This window comes from Rhinichthys klamathensis, unplaced genomic scaffold, assembly GCF_029890125.1.
Source record: "Rhinichthys klamathensis goyatoka isolate OS25496 unplaced genomic scaffold, OSU_Roscu_1.1 h1tg000121l_1, whole genome shotgun sequence".
Classification (NCBI taxonomy): Eukaryota; Metazoa; Chordata; class Actinopteri; order Cypriniformes; family Leuciscidae; genus Rhinichthys; species Rhinichthys klamathensis.
Window position 1 is genome coordinate 3,097,779 of NW_026606658.1, and position 19,232 is coordinate 3,117,010.

The 19,232-nt window shown below is 38.0% G+C and overlaps 1 protein-coding gene across 1 annotated transcript in view; it reads right to left on the reverse strand.

Annotated features, from left to right (window-relative positions):
- Positions 1-15,591, reverse strand: part of mkxa (mohawk homeobox a) — a 30,253-nt gene extending 14,662 nt beyond the window's left edge. The window contains exons 1-4 of the mRNA XM_056255550.1: positions 15,282-15,591; positions 12,424-12,583; positions 11,031-11,184; positions 6,584-6,913 (exon numbers count right to left, since the gene is read on the reverse strand). Coding sequence (XP_056111525.1) covers positions 6,584-6,913; positions 11,031-11,184; positions 12,424-12,583; positions 15,282-15,457 — 820 coding nt within the window. The 5' untranslated portion in view covers positions 15,458-15,591. The remainder of the gene's footprint in view (positions 1-6,583; positions 6,914-11,030; positions 11,185-12,423; positions 12,584-15,281) is intronic.
- Positions 15,592-19,232: the final 3,641 nt, after the last annotated feature.

Genomic DNA, 19,232 nt, shown 5'->3' on the forward strand with positions numbered 1-19,232 from the left:
AAAGCTGCCAGAGCAGTGTGTGTCTGTTTACACCTCTCCTCCGTACAGTCATCACAATTCAAACACACACACACTTTAAGTGTGGCTCGGACTATTTGCAATTCATCACGATATATTGCTCTTGAGCTTCAGCAACAGTTTATACACAGAACGGTGCCGAGAGACTAAGAATTCAGTTTTTTGGGAAAGTTTTGAACTTAATCATTTAAGTTACAAATGGCTCCAAAAACTAAATTATAAAAGATGGACTAAGTGTCTGGATACACACTTTTCAAGACTCATATTATAAACCTACTGAGAATACTAATAAAAACATTAATTAAAAGGTTTTTATATTTAACTTGTTTATAATTTTCATAATGATTATTTATCAGAATTATTTATTATGCTGTAAAAAAAAAAGAAGTTTTTATTAAATGCGAAGCCATGAAAATACTATTCCAAAAAGCTAGTGGTTATCTTAGTATTGTGTGTGTCTATTTGTTGATATCCATTTGAGTTGTCCTTTTTCACATTATTGTGCATTATTCACTTTCACAATACTTCACCTTGCATCCCTCATTTCCAGCACATCTCTCATCTCTCCTTTCTTTCTCTCCTTCTACCTTTATCTTTCTTTTCTCCACCTTTCACTTCTCTCAACATTCTCTCCTCTCATCCTCTGGTGATGAATGATGAGACCCCATCCTGACAACTGCAACCCAGAGTCTGAAGCAAATCTTGAAATGACCTCAACACACCTGTCTGAAAGTTTCTAGTATGCCTGTAGGAGCTTGAGTAGTTGTTTCAGGTGTGTGTAATTGGGGCTGGAGCTGAACTCTAGCAGGGGTTGTTTATTCTGCTTCTGCATATTACATGTAAAACAGTTTTAAACAGCATTTTGCCAATTATTTTATAATTATCATTAATGCAGCTCATTATATTATATTATATTATAATCCATTCCTTGTGCAATGTAAGGGTTGTGGCCTTGTGGGGATGCTGGAGCCTTATATTACATTAATTTATTTTTATTTAAAATAGTGACCAGTTACAGGGCATAACATATATAATTTACCTTATAAATTCAAATATATTTCAACTGACAGTTTTAATGTGGATTAAAAAAAGGCCATGGGAATGTTATCCCAGACAGCAACAGTGTTGGCCCAGATCCGGCCCACATCTGGTACACGTGGAATTCATTGTGTATATATGAGAATGTGTTATATATTTACTAAATCTAATGGTTAAGTCTAATATTACAGTATTGAAGTTAGAGATGAAATAAAGATGTTTTCATAAGTGTTTTCTGCCGTTTGAGATGTGCACAGTAGAGCTGGATCAGTCATTGTCCTGCTGCTCTGTGGTCAGTAACCATAAATCCCACAGTTCAGCATGTACTCTTTAAATGACATATCCATGCCAGGCTGTTTCTCTAAATTACACATCCCTCCCCCAGCACTGTATGTCTCTGTCAAACAACGCTAAAATATGTTAGCCAAAGCCTGTCGTGCTTTGAGAGTAAGAGAGACTTTCAAACTTTGTAATGGCATCAGACTCTCAATGTTTTTATGTAGCCTACAGTATGTGGTTAGATGTGTAGTACAACTGCAAAAACAGCAATAAAAGTGTGCTGCGTGTTTCCAGCTGTACACACACATGGCTGTCAATCATCAGATGAACAGCAGGCCCTGCACATTAATAATGCCTGAATTTACGTGCTCCCACTCTGTTGCATGTTTAGGCTTGGATGAATTGCCCACCTACTGTACCTCTGAATGCAGTGAGGCTGGCCTGAAATGTGCTCTGATGTTTGTAAGTTGGAGAGATTGTACTTTTCTTGGACAATGACTTGAAGTATTTTCTTTTGGTGGCTTTAGTCCAATGAGTCTGCAGGACTCTTATAAGTGACTGGCACCTATGAGCCCCGGTGGCCTTGTCAAGCCTCTCTGTTTTCGTTTAACATATTTCTGCCTCCTGTCTCAGTTTAATGTCCACTGACCTTGAAAAAGAAGGTTTTTTTCATGTCGTAAAACACAGGTGACATTTGTGTTTCTGTGAAGAAATATTTCCCACAGAGCACAGCTGACACACTAAAGCACAGCAAAAAGACTGATTGGAAAAAGAGAACCATACCATAAATGTTCTTTTTTTTCTATGGCAAAATTGCTGGACTTTTTATTTGTATTTTTTACTCTTATTACAGATCACAAAAACATGAAGAATTTCTCCTTTTTATATTTCTGGGCATTGGAGGAGAATGCTTAACAATATAAAAAATGAACTTTATCATATCACCATCATAGCGTTGTCTCCCATAGCCAGCTTTGAATAAATGGCAAAAGGACTGTTCCACACTGCAGTTTATTCTGGACAAAACCACCATACTTGTATGCAGTATGATGGAAGCGTGAGTCTGACTGACTTGTAAATCAATCAATCATTTTTTTATGTGGCTTTTCTTTAGGGAACATTTGGCGGAACAGTTCTGCTATATATTTATAGAAGTATATTTAGTTAAATTGCTCAAACACAACTATAATCATCTAATTTAGAAGAAATCCTCATTAATATCCTCAATACAACACACCATTCAAAATTTTGGGGTCTATAAGATATTTTCTCTTATGCTCACCAGGGCTTATTTTTTTTATCGAAAATCAAGTAAAAATCATAATTTTGTGAAATATTATTACAATTTAAAATAACTGCTTCCTATTTTAAAATGTAATTTATTTCTGTGATGGCAAAGCTGAATTTTTCAGCAGCCTTTTACTCCAGGCTTCAGTGTCACAAAATCCTTCAGAAAACCGTTCCAATATGCCGAATTTAGTGCACAATGCTGGAAACAGTTGTGCTGCTTAATATTTTTGTGGAAACCATGGTACATTTTTTTTCAGGATTCTTCGATGAATAGAAAGTTCAAAAGAACAGCATTTATTCACTTTAATTAATTTAATGTATCCTTGCTGAATAAAAGTATTACTTTCTTTAAAAAAAACTTATTGACCCCAAATTGTAATAGGTAGCATTTCAAAAACCCTCAGTCAGATTTAAATATTAAAATATATCACTTTCATCTCATTCATTTGTTCACTGAAGCATATAATATATTCAAAAACCCCTCAACTGACACATAAGTTACAATAACTGGATCACAAGGACCCTGTTGAAAGCAATATGAGGATAAATAACATCGCTCTAGAGTAAACGGTGCTCTTTCTATGTGGCTTATGAGATTCCTGCACAACCCGCCCCTGATGCAACATGTGAAAATACATCTAAAGCGCTAGACAACGTTCTGAGAAATATTTTCCTGCATGCTCTCACTTTACTGCGAGCTCTCATCTGCACTGAGAGTGCGGCATATTGATCTATATCATACAGGACGGCCCTAAACCCAATACCACGCATGCAGGGAAAACACGGAGTGAGATTCCTGCCATTAAGTTTCCCATTAAAGTGCAATTTGACATAAAATCCCTGGCATGCACCCTGGAATTCTCTCGCTTCTTGTTTTCAATGAAACTCCCATCAGGGTTCCTGTTGCGCTTTATTTCGTATTTTTCTTACACAATGGCCTCTTTAGTTTTCCATCAGAGGGTTTGAGGCTTAGCTGGCCCGACAGCTCCTTTGCCACGTCTGATCTCTGAAACTTCAAGTGAGCTGAGGAGTGATAGAAAGGAGGAGAGAGCTCCTTTAGATCCAATTTGTTCCATTAAGCTACATTAAACCAAAGTGGCATCTCAGAATCCACCGGTTAAAAGACGTCTGGGCTAAAACATTAGCTTCTTGGCTAACACAGTGTAGAGACAGACAGACAGACAGACATCTGTTTAAAAAAAAAAAGAAAACAGAGCGTAGATCTAAAATTTCAACCTTATGCCATATTAATCTGAAACTTGAGGAATGTGTGTATTAAGATATTCTGGAATGCAGAAAGAAAAAAAAATGGAAGGAAAGCGAATAGCAGAGAATAAAAGAGAGAGAAACCTTAGAGGCAAATTATGCAAACCCCTTTTCTCCAGTAATACGATTGAATGACAAATTCAATATCAGTTTAATTCAGCATTTATTGCTGTATTTCATTCTGATTGATCCCTTATTCACGGTTGTGCAATTGTTGCCGTGTATGATCCTGTGCTTCTAAACCTTTCGTCTGGCATATACTCACGCGCAAAATGACAAACAGACCATCTACCTGACAAAGCCATCCGAGTCCTTAGCCAGGAAATGGTATTTACCATGAAAGCCTCATAAATATCCATTAAGAGTATAACTGCGTTTAGGAAAGAACTGATTTAAGATTAAATAAACAACAAAACACACTAAAGCTCTTTTTCATTGTCTCTCTCAGCAGGTGTCTACACAAGCAACCTCGACTTCACATAGCGCACAGGGAGTTTAAACGTTGGTCCAAAATGTAGTTAGCAACAGCTTTTGGGTTTGAAGAGAATTCCAGCATTTTGTTCCTCAGCTCCGAGATAATGCAAACCATGTTTGTCAGTAAGAAATGGCAAAATAAAATGAGAAACAATGTAAAACAAAGACTGCACGACGAGATCCTAGAGGCTTGATGTGAACAATAATATGCAAGCGAAGAAGTGAGGAGCAAACAATGTTATCAGTTATGAATCCTGTCAGGAAAAAGACGCAGTGTTCTGACCTGAAGAAACCCTGTGGTTCCTTATCGAGGAGAAGAGAGCAAATGCATGCGCTCGCACGCCTTAGTCCCGACACAGTATCTCAGATAAATTCCTACGAATGATCAATAGGGCCTGACATTCTTCCAGATGATGATGAACAGGGCTTAAATAATTGCCAGAACTCTCCTGAAGCATATTTGTCATTTTGGATTGTCCAAAAGATTTGTGATAACATCACAAACACCTGGAGGACTTAAACAGCACATGGGAGCAAACACAGCCGACTGTGAGACTGCAGACGCTCCCTGCCGTGATACTCCGAACCAACGTTGACCTCAAACAGACGAGTTAGAGACTCCTAAACTATGGTGGAGCTTGCCTTTTTTTGTTAAATGAGAAAGCCTGGGTTAGGTGAAAGCTCTAGAAAGCGAATAAAGCCATTATCAAGCAGCTGCAAAGAGGAAATTGACAGAAAATGGCTCAAAATGGCAATTTATTTACTTGTTTATTTTCCAAATAATCTCACTAAATAATACACTACCATACAAACATTTGGGGTCAGTAAGATTGTTTAATGTTTTGGAAAGAAGTCTCTTATGCTCACCAATGCTGCATTTATTTGATCAAAAATACAGCATGGTTTAAAATAATGGTTTCTCTTTATATAGTCTATATTTTAAAATATAATTCATTTTTGTGGTGGCAAAGCTGAATTTTCAGCATCATTACATTCCTTATTATAATCAATGTTGAAAGCAGCTGTGCTGCTTAATATTTCTGTGGAAACCTTGATAATTCTTTTTCAGGATTCTTTGATGAATAGAAAGTTCAAAAGAAAAGCATTTATTTAAAATAGAAATCTTCTGAAACTGTCACTTTTGATCAATTTAATGCATTCTTGCTGAATAAATGTATTAAGTACTTAATAAAAAAAAAAATATACGAATCTTACTGACCCCAAAAACTGCACATCACCCACTTAATCTCATTTAAAATGAAAATATCAAATGTAAAAAATATACATTTCTACTCTTATCAGTTGTTTTAAGAACCTCAGAATGTCTTATGGAATTTAAAAGCTGAAACCACTGAATAGACAATTTCACTTTCTTTAGTTACCTATGGTATGACATTTTTTTTTTTTTTTTTGAGATATGCAATGACCTCAGGAAATTCTTCAGGTCAGAGTTTGACCTTTCAGACACTGCAAACTCTCTAAGAGAGTTTCCACACACACACACACACACACGCACTGTAGACAAAGATTTTTATACTGTACAAACTGTATATTCTATCCCCTAACTAAACCTACTCCTAAAACTACCTCATGAACGCTGTTTTGATCAGAGACTTTCTTTGAAGTTGTTGACATGAACTCAAAACTGTGTTGAATGTGTGTAATACTGAAAAAATAATGAGATAGAGAGAATGAAGATGGAGGAGAGAGAATAACTGTCACAATGATTAAAGAAGTAATGATAGTTAATGGGCTGAAGACTAAACCAGTATGAGCTAAGTTTACTCTACAGTACGTCCTACTTCTTTGCAAGTTCAAATCTAAACTTGCATGACCTAAAACGTTTTATCAAAAGTACAAAGCTTAATACAAAAGCACAAATTCTTTGAACTATTGAACTGCAATATTTTTTAACATACTAGTATTTTCATACTATTAAAAACATATTTACAAATGTCAATTTTAAATGAAATGATTTATATGTGTGAGAGAGAATAGAGAAACAAATGACCCCTCTGTGACTCTACTTGTTGTAGAACAAGAAGCCAAAATCATACATGGATTCAAACACAGCTGATACTGGGCTGATGAAACTGCTTCAAGATGCCCTTCTTCCTCTCAAAGAGCAAGAGACACACACACACACACACACACACACACACACACACACACACACACACACAGAGAAGGAAAGAATGTAAGACTGGCAGCAGCTCACCAGTCCTGTAGATAAAGTTGGCTTCTGCCTCTGAAGAAGATGGTGACAGCAGGTCTTCATCATACTCATTAGAGCTGAAAGAGCCTGAGTGGTTCCTCCTCCGCGCGTCCATTACGCCATTGGCCACCATTACGTGGCGGAGCGAGTCGTTAAGGTAACGGTGCAACAGGCTGCTCTTGTATTTAGGTGGCGACACATAGTCATCAGACAATGATGCGTCAGCAGCTGCTCGAAGACCCGCCCCCACGGCACCACCTTCCTTCTTGATGACGCTCTGGTACATTGGCTTATGAAACTCCCCGACCTGGGCCCGTGCTGCTGGGTCAACATCTGGATGTGATGCAGGATACATGAAAATATGTCAATACAAATTGGGGAAGACAATTGGCAAAAAAAGAGAAGTGAACTATAAAAGGGCTTTGCCCTTTTACACCTTCTCAGCAGGGAGAGACAAGGTCACATTTTCATGTAATCACCCTTCTCTTCTGCATGACCCCTCCAGCACATTGAAAACTCTTGACTGGATTACACTCCTTGAAAACACGGGCCTCCCAAATGCAAGTGAGTGTGTAAGATCAAATTTGGTGCTGAGAGACTGATTACTGCTATACAGAGGGTGAAGCACAGAAGGGTTGATCGTTGAGCCTTCAATGGCCTCGTTTGAGAAAGTATCAAAAAAATTACCGTAATCAAAAAGTTCAAAATCTATTCTTAGATTTAGATAGATTTTCAGAAGATAAAATACAAAAATGTATGCAAAATATACGCCCCACTAAAATGTGCAAAAAAAGTAAGAGCAAACATTTCATTGCTTGAAATAAATGGCACCTACACTACCGTTTAAAATGTTGGTGTAAGATTTAAAAATATATATAAATTATTCAGCAAAGTGACCGTAAATATTAATAACTTTAGTAGAACTGCAAGTGATAAATCTTTAAATCTTTGGTGTAAGATTTAAAAAAATATATAAATTATTCAGCAAAGTGACCGTAAATATGAATAACTTTAGTAGAACTGCAAGTGATAAATCGTCTAGTTTCATTCTTCTTTTTGGTAACAAAATTAATAAAAGTATCATCTTTCTCATCAAAACCCTTTGGACATTCCAATAATCATATCTCAGCCTCGGAGAGAGTGTGTTCAGTTGATCTTTCCGTTCTGTTGATCATTCTTTAAAAAACACCCTATTATTCATCTCATGTTATTTGCTCAGCCACCTGTAGTCCCATCAGTGATCCATTAAAGATCATAAATGAGAGACATAGACACGTTTTATTACTGGATGATTTAAGAGACATGCCTTTTGATTTTATTTTTGATTTTAGAAAACTAACTATTAGGGGCATTGATGCTGATTGTAATACAACAGCAGTTGGAAGGTCCAAAATGTTTTCTCTCAGATGACATTGCCCCTCATGTAACAATTACAAAAAAGTTTAGTTATCAAAAGGCAGAATAAAATCAGACCATCACTCGCAGTTCCACCATTTTTATTTATCTCTTGATTTGTCCTTGTGGTTTTCAGCACACTTTAAAGGGATAGTTCACCCTAAAATTAAACTTCCGTCATATTTTACTCGCCCTCAAATTGTTCCAAACGTGTATGAATTTGAGGGAGAGTAAATGAGGAATTTTCATTTTTGGGTGTACTATCCCTTTAACACATGTAAGTCTTGAGTAAAATCTATATAATCTTGGACTCTCAAATTCTTTTGAATTGGCAATTTCATCTTAAACTTAAACTATGTGTGTGGATTCTTTTTTGGTTTTAATTGACTCATTTGAGAAGGTCCATGGGCCAAATTACAATAGTTTTTTCAGCATATTAGAGCCACATCACTCACTCCACATCCTAAAAGTCAACATTTTTTAAAGATTGTTTTAGTGCACCCTTATTGTATACTACCTTGACAACCATTCCATAATGCAGGAAACAAAGGTAAACACACTGGAGTTCACACAAACGCAATATTTCCTAGGATACAGGGTTAGGATTGCGTGAGTGAATGCCTCCTAAGTGAGCTAGGATTTCACTGCAAGGCTCTATCTTGACTCAAATGTGTGAAGAGTGTGTCTGAAGCTTAGATCTTCTGTGTAGCACATAATTACTGAGCTCAGACACGGGAACGACAGACCTGATGAAACGTCTGTGCAACAAAACTTTCCCTCTAAACAACTAAGACATTTCATATGCATAGTAAACAACTTGTACCATGTTACATGATGTGCTTGTATAATCACAGTTCACAATATTTGAGTGAATCCCACAGAAAACATGTCAGAAGATAAGAAGTCAAATATAAAAAGGACTTCTTTTTTTCATAACATCTCCCTTAATTTCTTTACTTTTGACCTTTTGGGTTTTATTATGTGTTTGTAATTCTGTGCTTTTCTCAATGTGTGTTGTGACCAAGAGATAATTCAAATATGTACAGAAAGACATATTTTCCTCTAGAAATATTTCAATAGCCAAGTTTGCATCTAAAGATTTTTGAGCAACAAGATTTAGCGCATCAAACTATTTACTGAAATACCTGATGGAACTGCTCATTATTGATAAAATTCTGCAAGTGTCAACAATCATTTTCCGTTTAATTTGAGCAAATCGATTCTATGACAAGTTTACATTTGACCAGAAGGTGAAGGAATTAGAGGTCAAAGGTTAAGCCAGGCTGCTGACACGGATTGTATGCTATTCAAGTGTAAGAAAAGCGGGAAGTTATTTGTAGGATGAGACAGATGTGAGAGGCAAAGACTGGGCATTCCTCTTCTAACCACAGAGTGTGTGTCCTTCTCCAAAACATCTAATCAAGGCACCAAATACAGTGTGTGTGTTTGGAGGCCACTGTTAAGCACAGGGGGATGATAAGCGTTCTGACTGAATGTCTGAATGACTGAATTGTGTGCGGATGCTTATGTTAAGCGATGTGGCCAACAAACATGCAGTCTGTCAGAAAGCCAACAACATCCCTGCAGTTGTAACGCCTGAGCATGTGAATTAGAGAAAAAAACGAGAGGGAAAAACGAGAGAACTTTAGATAGTAAGCTAGGATGTTTTTGTGTTTATGCATGTAAGTGCAAGATTGTGTGTGAGTGTTTGTGGTTGAGTCCAGACGCCCCATTGTGGTGTGTTAATCACAGTGTGCATGTCTGTAAGCCTACGCGTCTGTCCGGTTCACTTAAACACAGAGGATGAACACACGAACATACCCCGACCCTGATTTATGGCCCGGCTGCTATACGATGCTATAAAAATGTTTGGAGTGTTGCACTGACTGTAATAAAACATCTGCGTTTAAGCATCCTGTCTGGTCTGTTTCAGCTACATGCTGAATGAAACCCCAAGCAGTTTCTTATAAATACCACAACACTTCATACCAATCAGATTTAGCACCAGGATAGGTGAATTTGTTTGTGCTTGTTTGTTTTAAAGAGCAGTTTTGCTTGGACATTGTGTTTGTGTGTATTCTCAAGCAGTGATTAACAGGGTTTATGGCAATATCTCTGCAACACATGTTGTACATGTATGACTAAAAATGCCCATTCTGAAAGGAACAGTTCAAAAACAAAAATCCTGTCATCATTTACTCACCCTCACTGACTTGAGAAAGAAGATATTTTGAAGGAAGTTGTGATTGTTTTTGTCCATACAATTAAAGACATCGGGGTCCAAAAAATATTGATTTTGGGTTGAACTGTATTGTATGATTCAACACTATATCCACCACGAAAACTTTGTGACGACATGTTCCCCCCAATTTTCTTATTAGTGGTCAATTAATATGCATATTTCAATGACTAATTGTTCAACTTTACATTCAGAAAAAAGGGACAGTTCACCCAAAATGTTTGAAGAATGTTGCCCATACAAAGAAAGACAGTGGGGTCAAAAACAACATTGGACCCCATTGACTTTCATTGTATTGACAAAAAAACAGAGAAATATATTAAACGATTTTCTTTTGTGTTCAACAGAAGACAGAAAACCACACAGGCCTGGAACAACACGAGGGTGAGTAAATCATAACAGCATTTTCAATATTTGAATATTTTTTCTCACATTAAACTCAAACAAACTGGGAGAGATTTTTTTAACTACTCATGTACTGTTTGAAGCCATTAACATTGAGTGAAACAATACTGACTCTTCAAAAGCTGTCTGCAAGTTGGGGAAGGCTATTCCGTGCAAAGTCACTTTACAGTATTTGTGCAATTCTTGCTAATTTCCTGACCAGCGATTTTTAATTGAAGTGGTTAAGACCATTAAAATGCCAATAAATATGTTGCCATTTTTGGCTTGTTAATCTATATATTTGGTCCCCCACACTGTTAAATATTAAATATCCTTGGTTTCAGCATCACATTGACACCTCTGTCTCTTGATAAATACAGTGTAAGAATCTTTAGGCTATGATTGTGTCATGATAGAGCCTGTGTGTCGTACCATCAGAGCAGGAGTCATCACTGCTGACGCTCAGTCTTTCTGCGTTGCCCTGGACGTATTTGTTGTAGAGTTTGATCCTGAGGGCCCAACTCAAATCAGGCTGCCTAACTGTGTTCTTCAGCCGCCGTCGAGCATTTGCAAACCAGTTAGACACCTGTGAAAAAAGGGAGGGTGTTGAAATGGTATTGAGGAAAGTTTGACCAATAAATAAAAATAATTATGAAGGTTTGAAAAAGACACAACAATCTTTTGTTGTCTTTTACTGATTCAGTTTTTCTCTCCTCTGTATGCCTATAAGTATCTGACACACAGACATGCGTGTTTGGACTAAGAGACCCAGATTGTTTATTGGGACACTATGAAAACCAATAGGCTGATGCCACATGCAAATATCCTAGGAACACTGTGAACGTAACATTCCTAAAGTTACATTGATGAAGACCTGGGTGCTTATTCTGGCTTCTGCCACTCTCACCTAATAATATTCCTTTTCCTCTGCCCGACGTCTGTCTTTTTGCAATAAAAACATTCGCCCCAGCCTTCTCCATTTCACAGAGACCAGAGACCATTAGATGTTATACTAGGAACACTTTTCATGCCCGATACACTTCAAGCCACTTATGACAGGCATTGTGCTGGGGCACTTCTTTAAAAAAAAATTATTTAAGCCCTGAGTTTCCTGAACTCTGCTTTATATAAAGTTCTCAAAGGCCAACAGCCATATTTTTCCTTTTAAACAGGTCAATGGAGGCAAGTAGTTTTTGGAGGAAGCATTGAGGTATCATACGATCGGGGCCGGTGCCGGGGCCCTTCCCACTGAATGCGAGCAAATCTGAAAGCGAAAAGCGAGCACGCATTCGAAAGTGATTACAAATATGTGAAATGCATGCATGTGGTGAACGTGATTTCGGCAGCCACTTTTTTCCATATTGCTGTGCAGTCTGCTCACTTTTTTTTTTAAACAAATGGCTCCTTTTCATGATTATTAGAACCAGATAAAAAAATGTTAGGGTCATCCAGGATAGCATCTCCAGGCTGAGCCAATTCTTAACAAATTTAGAGAACATGTTTATGTCTTCATGTGTATATACAGAGACACAGACTGAGACAGATATGTACACAGAAACCGACACAAACTGGAAAACGCATATGTGACGAGTTAAACACAACCCATGTGTCTCTAAATTTAAATATATATTGGCTAAACAATAAAAAAGAAGAAAATCTTTACTAGAGTAAACCTGAATTTGCTTGCAGCTTGTGTTTGGAATGAACACCTGCACCTTCATCTTATTGGAAAAAGAAAACTGTCATTTTAATAATCCTTCTGTCAAGAACCAGTAGCTCTTGGTAGCACGCTTATGGAAAGCTTGTGGAAAATGAACTTACTCACCTGCACAAGTGTCATTTGCGAGCCAAGCGCGAGAAGGATTTTCTCTGTTTTAGTGGGGTAAGGATTGTCCCGGTGTTTGTAGAGCCACTGTTTCAAAGGCCGGGCCATGTCCTGGAGAGCTTGCCGTTTATGCCGTACCTTTCCTGGGTTCTGACGAGACCTGTGGAAAATAAACAACATAAATCTCATGACAATTATGTAAGACTTAAAAATGGGCACTCATGTGGAGAAATTCCATAGGATTGATTTATTACATATTTTCCACAGAAAGAATTGTATTTTCGTTCCTACTGACTTCTGTTTTATTGAAATGACATAGGAATCTATAAAGCAATATAAAAATAGTAACAAAAAATTAACTGAATAAATTAAACCCTTTTTTTATTATTATTTTTTACTATAGTATTATTATTATTTTGATGATCAATATGAAATTACAACCATCTATATCTAAAGGTAACAATGCCAGCATGCAGTGAGCAGACCGAAAAGCTCAACAAGTTTTACAACTTTTTTTTAAAAATGTTACAAATATGGAAGATGCAAACAGAAAAATTGAAAATATGCGTAAAAATGTTGCAAGGGTTAATAGTCTTACACGAGGGCCTAATTTACGGTCATACGCAGTGAAATGAGTATCATGCTATAATTAACTCTCCCAGTGAATGATTTTCACTCAGATTCAGTTTACAGTCTGGCTGCAAAACACAAAGACGATGCACTTAAATAATTGCATGTAATCCAACATCCACAGTATGACACATGTGCTATGTACTCCGATAGTGACAATACAGTAGTTTGAAAAAGAAAAATCTTTATACTGAGAGGCAAGATGGTTTGCAGAAACAAAATGTATAAAAGTCTTGACAGTTACTTTTATTCTCAATTCATGTTAAACGTCACAAACTTTCTTTAATAGTTCTGTGCGTAAAGAGGGTTTTAATTAAAAACCATATTGCTGTAAAGAAAAGTTTTTGAAATGACAATACAGGTTCTTCAGATCAGTATGTTGGTGTCCTGGGACAGGGTTCCTGTAAGAACTGGTGCATAGGTGTTTCCTCGGACTAGAGAGTAAAATGTTCTTTGTGGAACTTTAAAATGTTCTCCTGTAGCATCAGGCTGTTAGTGTGTTTTTCTTCTAATCGGAACCTTTATTTTCAGGAGTGAACAGAAGCTGGTTATTTAAACCTGTAGATGTCAGTATGGCGCTGTTATATCACCATGTTATCTTCCAAAAACCTGACTGCACATTTAACATATTTCCCCCCAACGCTCCGAGGTTCATGTTCAGCAAATATTTCCCTTGTAACCCAGATCTGTATTAACAACCCAAAGAAGTTTTTTTCCCTCCCTGTTCTCGATATCGGCGACACACACCTCTGTGTTTATATTAATAATTTCCATTAGCAGTGATATTCCCCTTGAGGCGAGCAGAGCGGCTGTAGTGTTATCCTATTGGCTCCGCTTACTCGCGCAAACGGACCTTCAATAAGCGCGAGCCAGACGCACCCGCAGCGGAGGATGTTTGCACAAGTTTTTCACAAGACATCACATTTAGCTTCGGTGTTGCTGTGTATCGCAGTCGTATAATGAAGCACTGTGTTGTCTGCAAATAAAAAACAGGTTGAGGTAAACAGCTTAGGGCGGTGAGGCTGAACGCGCTGAGTTCGGAGGGCAAAGATGACATGGTTTCTTCTTGCGCCCTCACTACAAAAATATTCGTGATTGACTGGACCACACATACAGTTGAAGGAAATGTTTATTTATTAGAAACAGACCCGTACGTTTTTTTAAATTTGCTACCGAACACGAATGACCTCATGTACCCGAACGACAAGCCCCTGCTAATTCAGCACCATCGACAGCGACTTAAATGAATTGTGAATATTAATTTCCTGCTATTCTCTTTTTGAAACCTCAACGTATCCTAGATAAGAAGGCGGCGAGCAGGCTGTGAATTCAAACCAGATGCTCTCTAACCACAACTGAGCGCAAAATCTATGGAAAGAAAACAAAAAAGACTATGAAAAGTCCAACAGTTGGACGAGCCATTGCTTTTCAATTTGATGTTCATCTTTAATACGGTTCTATGTGCTGTCACGCGGTTAAAAGCATTAACAGCGTTAAAATGACCACATATGATTTAAACAGGCTTTCATTTGTGTGTTAATGTGCTAAGTATCTTACCATAATTAGGCTAATTATTCCGTCATGAAAAATAAATAATGTGCAAAGCAGTTATCATCTACTGCAAAAAAAAAAAAAAAAACTAATTTTGAAAACGTTTTAAAAGTCAAATCAAAGGGGTGCTAATGTGAACACCTGTAGATGGTCTAAAAATTAGAAGGACCAGTTCGAATTACTTAAAGGGATAGTAAACCCCAAAATTAACAATTTTGACATAATTTATTCACCCCATGTTGTTCCAAACCTGTTCTGTTGAACACAAAAGAAGATATTTTGAAGAAGTTTAGTAACCAGACAGTTGACGGGAAAGCCATGGGGAAAAATACTATATGGAAGTTAGTTGCTACCGTCAAATGCCTGGTTACTAACATTCTTCAAAATATCTTCATTTTTGTTCAACAGAACAAAGAAACTCAGGTCTGGAATAACATTGGGGTAACATTAGTAGCCTAAATGGTGACAAAATATTCATTTTTGGGTGAATTATCCCTTTAAGAAAATCGAGATAAATGGATGGAAACAAAGATGTTACTTGATGAAACATGATTAAATATTTTACAGTGCATCTTTGAAATCATTCCTTTGCGGTATTGTACGTGGAAGTTTATGTAGTAAGCATGTTCATGAACCTGCAGTACATTTTACAAACGACACTGAAGTCTCTGACATACCCGGATCTCCTGTGCCGGATGGCTGAGCTGTCTTTGATGACGGGGCTGCTGGAGAGCAGGTCCGGATGCTGTCCATCTATCACCTCTAAATAATTTCGACTGCTTCTTTCCACCTCATTCGCCTTCTCTTCGAATAAAACTTGGCTACTTAACTTATTAAACACAATTGTGTTCATCTTTGGTATATAAGTCCTTCTTTCCCCCTGTGTCAGTCCGCTGAAAGCGCCTTGGCCGCCGTGGGGATGTCCTACTCAACGGAGCCGCTGCGCCTTGACAAAATCCTGTGAAACAGAATAAATTGTCACTTGTCTTCACTATCATTCCCGAGTTGACCCAAACATACATTGGTAAACATAATTTTCGGTAGGTGAAGACTACATTAAATTTAATTTAAAATAGCCTAAAGATCCCCTCAGCCAAAACAAAACACGCAAAACTCATTAAGCGCGTGAGTCTGAGACAGGCTCGAGTGAGGAATATTGACGGAATTGATATGTTTGAAACTTCTGTACAGTTTATGCAAACTTGCATTAGGCTACATTTAATGTGTTCAGAATGAATGGTGCGTATTTGACACTGGAATGTATACAATGTTGCGTTGACCGGTATTAGCGCATTTCATAGACATGAATAACAAAATGTGTCTGTAAGGTAGTATGAAATGTAGAAATGTTAGTATTTTATCAATGATGTGATAAAAGCGTTGTAACCGCACTTATCCACTTTTACATTTATTTAGGCTACAATCTTATGGAAAGGAAAAGATGTAGGACAAAAAAGTCAACATTTGTGGTCCTTGCAATCCATTGAGAGCAATGGTAATAAACCAAACTTTACGAATCATCCCTGTCACATAGTTATAAAGACTGTGACGCGACAGTGAAAACATTTACAAGTCATAACTGAAAACAGTAGGCTGAATGAACGTACCTGAACGTTCCCCCTTCTGCGTCTTTCTGTAAAGTGTAATCCAGTTTCCAGTTTCCCATTCCCCTCTCACATGTTCTCCGCTCTAAAATCCTGTGCGCAAACCACACGAACCGCTTTCGCCTCTGTGCTTTATTCAAGCGCGCCCGGGAACATGAATTCAGGACTCATCTCGTGTTTCCCAGCTGGCGGCTCAGACGGCGAACATACAGGGATTGTTTTATGCCGGTTTCGCCGGCCTGCAGGGGGAGGCTACCGGGAGACAGTCAGCCAGTGCAACAGTGTATATTCCCTTGTGTGGGTTCACGTCTGGAACGCGTCCATCACCCGACTGCTTGACAGCTGTATTGAGTTACTAATATCAGCCAGAGCTGGTGATTGGATGCAGTTCATCAGAAGCAGCTTCACCTCAGTATATGATGTTCAAAACAGTCACGATTTTGACATGAGACCGATGAATGGATAAATAGTAGTCAAGTGGAGAAATAGGCCTAAGTCAATTAGATGGGGAGAGGACAGAAGCACACTAGCCTACCACGAATTTATTTATAGGTGAAATATGGAGTGTTCTAATAGATTCTGTCTGTAACTCGGTTATTGTCATATATTAGGCATATTATTATAACCCTGATAGTTTCAGGGTTATAACATAGGCTATAATATGCCTAATATATGACAATAACCGAGTGCTGATACAATATTTACATAGTCAGTTTAGAAAACAACTATTTATTCTATACAATTTTCAAATTAATGTCAGTAGATATAGGCTACTGTGTTCTGCCCCACTAAAATAAAATGCGTTTTCTAGGCTAGCAATTGGAACGCTTGCAAACTTCAATATAAAATATTTAAAATATAATTAAAATATATTGATGTAAGCTAATTTCTATTTCATATCATAGGCCTACATTATATAGCTAAAATCCCATGATATCGTTTAATAATATATTTGGTTTATTCCCTGTAATAACGAAAGACCTTGCGGAAGTCTGGGTTCCTTTCGTTCACCAAAAATGCTTACCGCTCTAGGACAGAAAATCCCTTGAGACCTCATTTTTATTGTCTTAACATTTTGAGAGCGGAATCACTTGATTGAACAACCTAATTCTTTTCCAAACATGGTTACAAAGGTCTACAATTAATTCTATTCCAGTTCGCTTAAGAACCTCTATAAACCAATATACAAACAAATTAATTATATCAACCCCATGTGCGATGCTTAATCGGGAGACCTAGCGTGCTGAGGAAACGCTGCTCGCGTGAGTTCCCTCGCGAGCATCGATGTGATTCTGTTACCCTCTCATTTTCCCAAATTACACGACTTACACGTCGCAGTGAATGCCATTGACTGTGTCTTTCGGGTTTATCCAGGGTAGTGTTTGGAGGTGAAGTGACTAAACTCGGAGGCACATATGCGCTCCTTACGCCCCGTATAATTGGCGCGTTCCTTTTATTTGGGTGTATTTTTACCTATTTAATGAACAAACTCTCCCGGACATCAGCAGGGTGACTCACTCACCTCGTGAATGCAATTGAAGACAGTGCTGCCCGACTACTAACGGCCACTGGAATGATGTCCTTTCTCTTACTGTCTCTTGTCTATCAGGGGCTTACCACATGTGGGTGCCCACAGGTTTACTCTAACAGTGGCATCTTAACCACATGCCCTTGGGCAGGTAGTCACATCACTTTGTGGTGTACTTCATTCCGTGGGATGCCCACTGCTTAAAGGTGTGGTCAGAGGGAGAGATAATGTGCTCTGTGAAGCCTTGCTGAAAGTGTAATGACCCTTAAGTGGACTTCACCAGTAAACTGCCCTGGTGCTTTGGGTGTCTGCCAGACCAAGTGTCTTATTTAAGATCTTGGTTTATTTGTACAGTGTTTCTACCAATGGATGTTGTTGCTAATCAGCTTGACACGTCTACATTTTCAGTGGGTTATTGTTGTACTATGTAATGGCATTTAAATGATTCATTTGATATAATGCACTTAATGTGTACATTTTTACACTGTACTTAGGCTATATAAAAAAAGCCCTGCATGTATTTACATCTGTAATTAAGTTCTGTAATTCCATCTATAATTACACTGTTGACCCTTTCCTTACACGCAGGGCAGTCCCAAGCATGGGGTGGGGCCAAGTGTGAGTTAGGGGGTTGAAGGGTAGAGGGTAGTTGGAAGTGGATTGCTTCCCCGTCGATCCATTCGCTACCGCCTTCAGTCCGTCCGGCCCCCTAAAGCACAGGGCCCTAAGAACCTTAACCCACTCTTAAACCTAACCATACAACCAAACCTGTTCCTAACTTTAAACCCATCCCACCTCAATGGAGGCAAAACTGTTTTGCAATACAGCATGAACAAGATAAGTTCATTGTACTAAATGTAATTTTTTTGATGTAGGCTACTGTAAGTAGTAAAGATACGTAATATAAAGTGGGACTGAATATTTAGTGCAGATTTACTTTGACAGTAAGATGTAGGTTGGCTTGCAAACAGAAACTCTGACAGAAAACATTTACTAAACCCATGGGCAAAGCAAGTGTTCTTCATTACTATTTTATTTCCTTTTCTGCTGGAGCAACATACTTGTGTTTTATTTGCCGAGTTGCCGCAACAGCATCTGCATAAAACAATTAAGTGTTTATGAAGAGCTAACCCAAACTCCGTTTACAGGATAGACAGAAGTTTGATGACAAACTTGGAGAAATTCCACACCGCTGAAGCTTTCAGCATGTGACCATGTGGTAGTGCCATGCAAACAAGATGCATCCATGTTTCGAATGGCGAATTTGAGAGTAATAGAACTGGCTTAAAGTAAACGCAGGTAGATTTTTCGCCGTAGTTGTAATTTCCTGACATTACCTTTTCATTCGAATCTCAAAATCCCTTTTCTGGTATCATTAATACAGTCTGTCCCTCATTTAAACCAACATTTTCACACCAGCCACAAGCCTTAAATAGGAGTTGAGCAGCCATTGAATGTTGCGCTGTTGGGGCCACTTAAAGAAAGCCACAGACAAG